This window comes from Artibeus jamaicensis, unplaced genomic scaffold (assembly GCF_021234435.1).
Source record: "Artibeus jamaicensis isolate MK-2021 breed Jamaican fruit bat unplaced genomic scaffold, CSHL_Jam_final contig_3126, whole genome shotgun sequence".
Lineage (NCBI taxonomy): Eukaryota > Metazoa > Chordata > Mammalia > Chiroptera > Phyllostomidae > Artibeus > Artibeus jamaicensis.
The window spans coordinates 19,396,698-19,406,202 of record NW_026521723.1 but is presented as its reverse complement, the minus strand read 5'-3'; the positions used below and the strand labels follow the sequence as shown (position 1 = coordinate 19,406,202).

General features: G+C 39.5%; 1 protein-coding gene across 2 annotated transcripts; it reads left to right on the top strand.

The window, feature by feature from the left end:
- Window positions 1-5,339: 5,339 nt before the first annotated feature.
- On the top strand, window positions 5,340-6,974 carry WDR5B (WD repeat domain 5B). 2 transcript variants are annotated; one of them, XM_037153813.2, is made up of 2 exons: window positions 5,340-5,417; window positions 5,824-6,974. In XM_037153813.2, exon 2 carries the CDS (start codon window positions 5,929-5,931, stop codon window positions 6,916-6,918), a length of 990 nt encoding a protein of 329 aa, XP_037009708.2. In that variant the 5' UTR covers window positions 5,340-5,417; window positions 5,824-5,928; the 3' UTR covers window positions 6,919-6,974. The 2 variants fall into 2 exon arrangements, with proteins under 2 accessions (XP_037009708.2, XP_037009709.2); XM_037153814.2 differs by having other exon boundaries at window positions 5,348-5,448.
- The last annotated feature ends 2,531 nt before the right edge of the window (window positions 6,975-9,505 follow it).

The window sequence follows — 9,505 nt, the reverse complement described above, 5'->3', positions numbered from 1 at the left end:
CAAACCAAGTTTTCCCATGGGAATCAGGCCTAGAAAATGCATACAGACTGTTATGGTTTGCTCTTGCTAAAATTCCATCACCCTGATCTAAAGCGACAAATGTATATTGTCTGTCTTCAAGGTAATTTCCAAAGCTTGTATGAATTTTCCCAAGGACAGAGGTAATCAGCTTACCACTGTTCCCTTCTGCATAGTATTTGCATTTCCTTGATTGTACCTAAAATGTAGACAATAATATTCTATGTAATAGATAATAAATCTCTCTCTGATGTAAGACCCAAAGAAAACAATATAAGCCTATCTAGGCAAGGGTTGAGGTGCTCTCCTCTTGAGGGAGTGGCTGAGGCATCCATAGACACTCTCCCTTTGAGAGAATAGCCATGCCGTTTCCTTTTTCTCCACAGGATTTTTGTCACCTGTGCATGTATTCTTGTTAGCCACAACAGGCAGACTCTGCTGGCCAGAGTCCACCACAATCTCCAGGACAACTTTAAACATTCCAACATCCAAATCATAGGGGTGCCAGAAGGTGAAGAAGGGCAAGAAATTGAACTTACTTGAAAAAATAATGAAGGAGAACTTCCCCAACCTGGCAAAGGAAAGAGACTTCCAAGAAGTCCAGGAAGCTCAGACTCCCAAAGAAGTTGGACCCACCAACTCCTCCAAGAAGGAGGAACACACCAAGGTACATCATAATTACATTACCCAAAATTAAAATGGAGAGAATCTTAAAAGCAGCAAAAGAATAGGAGACAGTTACCTACAAAGTAGTTCCCATTAGACTATCAGCCGATTTCTCAAAAGAATTGCAAGAAGGGGCTGGAAAGAAGTTTTCAAAATCATAAAAGGCAAGGACCTACATCCAAGATTACTCTATCCAGCAAAGCTTTCATTTAGAATGGAAGGGCAGATAAAGTGCTTCTCAGATAAGGTCAAGTTAAAGGAGTTCATCATCACCAAGTCCTTATTATATGAAATGTTAAAGCGACTTTGTCTTAAAAAAAAAAAAGAGCAAAACTTTGAACAGTAAAATGACAACAAACTTACAACTATCAACAATTGAACCTAAAATAAACAATAACCAAAACTAAGCAAACAACTAGGACAGGAACAGAATCACACAAAAATCACATGGAGGACTATCAGATGGGAGGGGGAGGGAACAATGGGGGAAAAGGTACAGGGAATAAGAAGCATAATTGGTAGGTACAAAATAGGGGGAGACTTCTGGCCAAGATGGAGGTGTAGGTAGACACACTGTGCCTCCTTGCACAACCAAAAGGACAACAACAATTTAAAAACAAAAAATAACCAGAACTGATGAAATTGACAACCAAGGAGTTAAAGAAGAAACATTCATCCAGACCAGTAGGAGGGGCAGAGACAGGCAGCCAGGTGAAGAGGACTGGTGGCAAGGCGGTGGCTGGAGGACCAGCAATGCAGCAGCTGGTGGAGCAGTCGGTCCCACGTTTGTGCACAGATAAACCAGGAGGAATAACTGGGGAGCAAAATAGACCTCACAACCCAAGGCTCCAGCTAATGAAGCCTCAAACCACTTACTGAAAACAGCTGTGGGGGTTCAGGCAGCAGCAAGAGAAATTTCCAGCTTCACAAGAGAGATCACTGGAGAAACCCACAGGGTCCTAGAAGGTACACAAGCCCACCCACCTGGAAATCAGCACCAGAATGGCCCAATTTGATTGTGGGTAGCAGGGGAAGTGACAAATCTGGCAGCGTGGAGCAAATGCCATGCTTCCCTCTCGGACCCCTTCCCCAAATACAGTGTCACAATGCAGCAATGTGAGTTACCCTGCCCTGGTGAATACCTAAGCCTCCATCCCTTACTATGTTGAGAGGTGCATCAAGACAAAAAAAAAAAAAAAAAAAAAGCCCAAATGAAAGAACAGAACAAAACTCCAAAAATAGAATTAAGTGATGAAGGAGGGATAACCAACCTATCAGATGCACAGTTCAAAACACTGGTAACAGGATGCTCACAGAATTGGTTGAATTTGCAAAACAAACAAGCAAGCAGAAAAAAAAAAAAAGACACTGAAATAGAGAACAAGGGGATAGTGACCAGAGGGGAGAAGGAAGGGAAGTTAAGGGGAAAAAGGGGGAGGGATTTGGAGGAACAAATAGGAAGGACACAGGGACGAGAACTAAGGGGGGGGTGGAAATGGGAGGGAGGTGGGGAGCAAGGGGCGGGGGAGGCTGGGATGGGAAAAATAGACAAAAAACTGTACTTGAAAAATAACTAAATAAAATTATAAAAAAAAAAGAATTGGTTGAATTTGGTTGCAAATTAGATGAAAAAATGAAGGCTATGCTAAGTGGAATAAAAGAAAATGTACAGGGAACCAATAGTGATGGGAAGAAAACTGGGACTCAAATCAATGGAATGAACCAGAAGGAAGAAACGTCCAACCAGAAAAGAATGAAGAAACAAGAATTCAAAAAAATAAGGAGAGGCTTAGGAACTTCCAGGACGTCTTTAAACATTCCAACATCTGAATTATAGGAGTACCAGGAGAGGAGGAAAGCCAAGAAATTGAAAACTTACTTTAACAAATAATGGAGAATTTCCCCAATCTGGCAAAGGAAGTAGACTTTCAGGAAGTTCAGGAAGCTCAGAGAGTCCCAAAGAAATTGGACCCAAGGAGGAACACACCAACACACATCATAATTACATTACCCAAGACTAAAGGAGAGAATCTTAGAAGCAGCAACTGAAAAGGAGACAGTTACCTACAAAGGAGTTCTCATCAGACTGTCAGCTGAGTCCTCAAAAGAGACCTTACAGACAAGAAGAGGCTGGAAAGAAGTATTTCAATTCATGAAAGGACCTACATCCAATATTGATCTAGCAAAGTGGAAGGGCAGATAAAGTGCTTCTCAGGTAAGGTTAAGTTAAAGGAGTTCATCATCACCAAACCCTTATTATATGAAATGTTAAGGGGATTTATCTAAGAAAGAAGATAAAAAAATATGCACAGTAAAATGACAGCAAATTCACAGTTATTAACAACCACACCTAAAACAAAATAAAAAACAAAGTAACTAGAACAGGAACAGAATCACAGAAATGGAGATCACATGGAGGGTTATCAATAGGGGAGAGGGAGAGAGGGGGAAAAGGTACAGAGAATAAGTAGCATAAAATAGAATAGGTAGAAAATAGGGGGAGGGTAAGAATAGTATGGGAAATGTAGAAGCCAAATAACTTATGTATGTACGACCCATGAACATGAACTAAAGGGGGGGGGGTCTTGCAAGGCAGAAGGGAGTGAAGCAGGGGGAGGGGATGGAACAATTGTAATAATGTAATCAACAAATAGATTTTAAATAAATAAATAAAAACACCACACCATGACCAAAAAACAACAGGGGTACACATATGTTAAAGAAAAAAACATAACTGTAGATACCCACTTTATTTTTACCTTTAATAAATTTAGAAGACTTCATTACAAATTTAATTTCCAAGTCAAGAATGGAAATAAAAGCAAATAAAATTAATTATTCTAAAAAAATAGGGGTAGGTTAAGAATAGTATAAGAAATGGAGAAGCTGAGGAACTTACATGTAGGACCAATCACATGATCTAAGGTGCCCGAGAGAATGCTGTGGGAGGGTGGTGCAGGGCAGAGGGGGATAAAGAGAAAAAAATGGGACAACTGTAATAGCACTATCAATAAAATACACTTTTTAAAAAATGGATTTTAATACTGGAAAATTTTTTCAAATTTTGGTAAAATATGAAGTTATTTTTCTGGATATTCCTATCAATACATGCTTGTGTGCTCCTTTTCATCACACTTGTGATAGTTCTAGTGGTCTAACTGGACTCCAGCGCCAACCCATCGTAGCCCTCATGTCCTATGTTTTGCCTAATTTTCTCCTTATTTACTCCCCTAGAGCATAAAACAGTTACTGGAAAAATACAGACTTAGTTAAGTTTTTGAAACAAAGTTTACACTTTTTTTTTCTGAAGTGCTTTTAAATTTATTTCTAATTAATGAATTATAATGGAAATAATTTCAATTGATGCAGAATTTATGGTGTTTCTAAGCTTCCCGGTAAAAATCACACTAATCTAGGCTAATAAGGAGGAGGCAGAGTTTAATCAAAATTTAAGATATATGAGAGTGGAAAGGGTTTGCCTTTCTAAAATGTTACAGAGGGGTGGTCCATGATGGCTAAGAAGTGGCATAATGCATATAAATGGAAGCTCCAAACCATTTTAAAGATGTTCTCATTCCCAGAATCTCATTGTCTTTATCTCATTAACTCGCATTAGCTAAGACTAAAGCATTTGTGCAATTCCTGTCTAAATTCCAAACTAAAGTAGTAGGTAGGGTCTTAAAGTATTATGTGTGACTTAATTGTGCTGTTGTGCCTTATAAAGGGCAGGACTCTCAATTATCCTTTATATGATAGGAAACCCATTGTGTTTCATTTCTTGACTGACAGAAAACACGAGGGATATTTGCCTTTTGACTGCAACTCTGCTACCAGGAAAACCTTTCAAAACAACACCGATTCTCTCGGGCACTCTTAATTGGAAACACTACCAAGTTTGGTAAACCTGTTTTTGTATAAAGAGTAACTTACAGCTGAAAAGCACGTATGGTTTATATACTTTCACGGCCATTACTCATTTCTTAAAACTAGGGTAAGGTCTCTAAAGCCTAATTACGAGTAACCGTGAACATTTCTTACCCCATTCCACCTACTACTTTGTCCTCTCCTGTCTTAAGCACCTATGCAAATATGAACTTTTCTTAATATTCTTTAGAGGCTTAAAGGATAAGGAAGTGCTAAAACGTTTGCTCGTTCTTCCCATGAATTACCAGTGTCACGCTCTCTAACCACTGGCTTTTAAAGGCCCCTGACACAACTACTTTATCCTTGCCTACACGTTTAGGAAAATCAGGAGCTTACACCTAGTCAATAGCGCCTAGACGGTTCGACTACCTTAGATACATTTCCGAAATGCGCACTGTCTGGGCGGTTCACGTCCCAAATGTGGGCTTAACTCTGCGGCTAAGGGATGCAGTCCTTTCTTGTTACACGGTTTGCAAAAAGAAAAAAACTTTTTACATATATTCATTCACTATTTCTTCGCTAGCCAGTCAGGTCTGAGACAGTCCAGCAGACCTACCCACTCGGATAAGCAGGCAATGCTCACCTGCTTGTGGAAAGCGATTCGGGGAGCAGGGGTGAGAAAGATCGGAAAGAAAATGTGCCTTCTCCATTTGCGCACGCGCACGAAGGCCTGTCCCATTGGTCATCTCAACTTGGAAGAAGGTGGGTGAAGCAGGGCTCTCTCTGCGCATGAGCGGGTCGCCGAGCCGACTGTTTTCGATTTACGCGGCGGGGCGGAGCTGTTTGTTCCGGTGGGATGCAGCCTTCAGGTCCGAGCTTCAAGTAGCGGTGTCTACGCAGGTTTTCACTTAGCTTATGAAATTTTCTGTTTAAAGCGGTGATGCATTCATGCTCAAGTACCTAAAGTCTGTCAGACTGGTAGAGTTGCTCAATATTCTCAAAGATGTCCGAGTTGGGGGGAGGGGCGGTGAGAAATAGTTTCTGTAGAGCTTAGCCCCGCCCCGCCGCCTCGGATGGCTCTTTACGTACGCAAAATACCGAACATTAATACCTTACTTGTCAACAACGCATGAGGCTTTTTAATATTTTTCAAGTATTTGTTTCCAGGGGGAAGTGAGGAAAAACCGGTGGTCAATCCATGTTGCTGAATCAGTGTGTACCGTAGTTTAGAGACGATCCAGAAACTATAATCATTAAAGACCGTTTGTTTTTCAGTCTGATGCTTTAATCTTCATTTTGCTGGGCAGAAAGCCAAAATACCGGGCTACCTGGTTCAGGGCCTGACGCTTAGCCAACCTACTGCCTTGGAGCTTCAGAGCCATGGCAACGAAGGAGTCAGATACCGAAGCAGAGTCAGCCCTCACCTCATCAGCCAGTCGCAGCAAACAAGAGTCTGAAAACCCGAACTATGCTCTCAGATATACTCTCGTGGGACATACGGAAGCAGTGTCATCGGTTAAATTTAGTCCTAGTGGAGAATGGCTAGCAAGTTCTTCTGCTGATAAAGTAATTATAATTTGGGGAGCCTATGATGGAAAATATGAGAAAACACTTTATGGTCACAATCTGGAAATATCAGATGTTGATTGGTCATCAGATTCCACTCGTCTTGTTTCTGCCTCAGATGATAAAACTCTAAAGATTTGGGATGTGAGATCTGGGAAGTGCTTGAAAACTCTTAAGGGACACAATAATTATGTGTTTTGCTGTAATTTCAATCCACCATCCAACCTCGTAATTTCAGGATCTTTTGATGAAAGTGTGAAAATATGGGAGGTGAAAACGGGAAAGTGTCTCAAGACTTTGTCTGCTCATTCTGACCCAGTTTCCGCTGTTCATTTTAATTGTAATGGGTCCTTGATAGTGTCTGGTAGCTATGATGGTGTCTGTAGAATCTGGGATGCTGCATCAGGTCAGTGTTTAAAAACTCTTGTTGATGATGATAACCCACCTGTCTCTTTTGTAAAATTTTCTCCAAATGGTAAATATATTCTCATTGCAACTTTGGACAATTCTCTTAAACTGTGGGATTACAGTAGAGGTAGATGCCTGAAGACATACACTGGTCATAGGAACGAGAAATACTGCATATTTGCCAATTTTTCAGTTACTGGTGGAAAGTGGATTGTGTCTGGTTCAGAGGATAACCTGGTTTATATTTGGAATCTTCAGACTAAAGAGATTGTACAGAAGTTACAAGGTCATACAGATGTTGTAATCTCAACAGCTTGTCATCCTACAGAAAACATCATTGCATCAGCTGCATTAGGAAATGACAAGACAATTAAACTGTGGATAAGTAACTACTAAGCTCTTTAGAAAGCAAGTAGTAGAGCCAAGTTGGATAAAAGATACTTTAAAAGATGGTTTCTTTTAGTTTTGGCATGATTTTGTATTTCTTTTTTATCTTTGTCTTGGGTTATATAAGATTTTAAGACCTATAACCTAAATTTACAAAAACAGTTGGAAAAGAAAGTCTAGATAACCTAGGGCTTCTGACTTTTAATCTTAAAGTCTGTTATTAATCTTTTTTATCTGTCCCTAGACAGATTTCCATTCTGTTCCTCTCTCTCTCTCTTTAAAGATTTTATTTACTTTTAGAAGAGAAGGGAAAGGAAGGAGAAATTGAGGGAAACATGAATGTGTGGGTTCCTCTTGCATGCCCCCTACTGGGGAGCTGGGCCCCAACCTAGGCACATGCCCTGACTAGGAATCAACCTGCAACCCTTTGGTTTGCAGGCTGGCGCTCCATCCACTGGGCCACACCTGCCAGGGCCCATTCTGTTCCTCTCAATGACTCTTCTAGAGGATTGGTATTTTGATATTTGAGAAATATTTAGAAAATTCACAAGACAGAGTGATTGATTTAATGAGGGGAGCAAAGGAGTTTGGAATAATTCCAAGGTTTTTGGTTTGGGAGACCACATGAGTAAGAGCATAAGTCTGTGATGACGGTGGATTGAAGATGCATGTCAGATGCCACTCACACACTTAAGTGATAAGCCTACAGGATGGGATGTGAAGTGGTCCTTGGAATCAAGCCAGCAGATTGGGAAAAATAGGTGGTTAGGTTTGTTCTGAAAGTCTAAAACGTTATGTCATTTTACTAAAGGACCCCTTAATGCCTTGTCAGGTTGCGTGCTCTCACGATTTTCAAGCAAACTAAATGTCTGAGTGGGAGGCTACTCTTGCATTATGTGTCTGACCCACAGGCTCCTACCCATGCTTTCAAACTTAATTCAGACATCACCACTTTGTGGAGCCATCACTGCCTGCCTGACTCCAACCACACCCGGCAGCTGAGTTAGGTTTTCTGGCTATTTCTATAGTTTCTGTTAGTAAAATTAAAATATATCACTTACCAATTGTACTGTAATGGTTTCATGGGCCATATTTTCAGTATATTATGTGCTCTGTGGATCATTAAGTATGTTCTATTATTCATCTTTGTATTCTCACTTTTTGTATATACAGTGGACTCAGGTAATGTTTGATAAATGACAGCAAATTATACCACCAGCACTTCATTCTTTGCCTGCTTTCACTAAATTTTAAGAATCAATTCCCCATACTATTATTTTTGTTGATTAAAATTAAAAGTATCTGATTATGTGAGTAGAGCCTCACATATTAACTTTATTCAATAGGGCTTTTAGAAAATATAAAGAGAAAATGGCTTCTTCCCAGTATCTATAGAGACATGATGAAAAAAATCTAGAAATTAAGCAAAAGATAGTACAACAATTGAAAGTATCAAGAGCAAACCTGTCTTCTTTCGTATTCTATAGTATCTTATACTAGTGCTCATTATATCTGATTTGCTTGACTAGTTCTGAGGCACATAAGATATTAGAGTTAGTGGGGTATCATGACTAAGAAGTTAGTATGTGAGGGTAGTGGGAGAAGTGGGATTAGATAGGGGCAGGCAGATCTAATTCTGGCCAAGAAATTTCTATTTAATCCATAAAGAGGCAGCTGCTATAAGTTAGTGAATACAGTGACACAGAATGAAAAATGATTGTGTAAATTCTTGCTGCACTGTAATATTTTGTTTTATAACTTTTTTATATAAACTTTTTTTATTTTTTTTGAAGTTTTTTTTTTTAAAGATTTTATTTTTAGAGAGGGGAAGAGTGTGAGAAAGAGAGGGAGAGAAACATCCTGTGTGGCTGCCTCTCGTGCGCCCACAACAGGGACCTGGCCCGAAACCCAGGCATGTGCTCCTACTGGGAACCAAACCAGCGGCCACCCAGTTTGCAGTCCAGTGCTCAATCCACTGAGCCACACCAGCTGGGGCAGATTATTTATTTTTAAAAGAATTATATTAAAATTTACTCATATTTATAACATTGGTTTAGGTAAGATGTAACATAAGTGTTCCAAAATAATTATGAAAAACTAATCTGCTAAAATGTATGAGAAGTGATGCTTTTTTATAACTTTCAAGTGATAAAAATCAAAGACTTTGGTATCTAAAAAGTAGTTATGGTCAAATTATTGTAAAATATATAGACAGGCATCATTAACATAAGATAGATTATGAAGCTATAGGTAGACTGGTGCATTACATTTTACTGAGTATTTTACTAAACCAAGGTCCCAAACACCTGCATACACTGCTTTTTAATCTGTTATAACCCTCTTAGGAGACCCAGCAGGTTGATATGGTTATGAGGACATGTCATCCATTTTTACTTGTGAGAAAATAAATGAAATACTTAAAATAGAAACCAGCATCCATACCTAAATATGAGACAACTTGGCATCCCAAAGGCACAAATGCTTATCTCTCAACACTAATGAGAAAATGCATTTGATAGATTTTCATAACTGAATTTAGTGTAAAGGCAGCAGGAGAAGGACCAGTTGGGAATTCGAAGCCATGGAGCAGAATAGG

Coding starts and splice junctions, on each gene's coding strand:
- WDR5B (XM_037153813.2), top strand. CDS start 5,929: ATGGCAACGAAGGAGTCAGATACCGAAGCAGAGTCAGCCCTCACCTCA.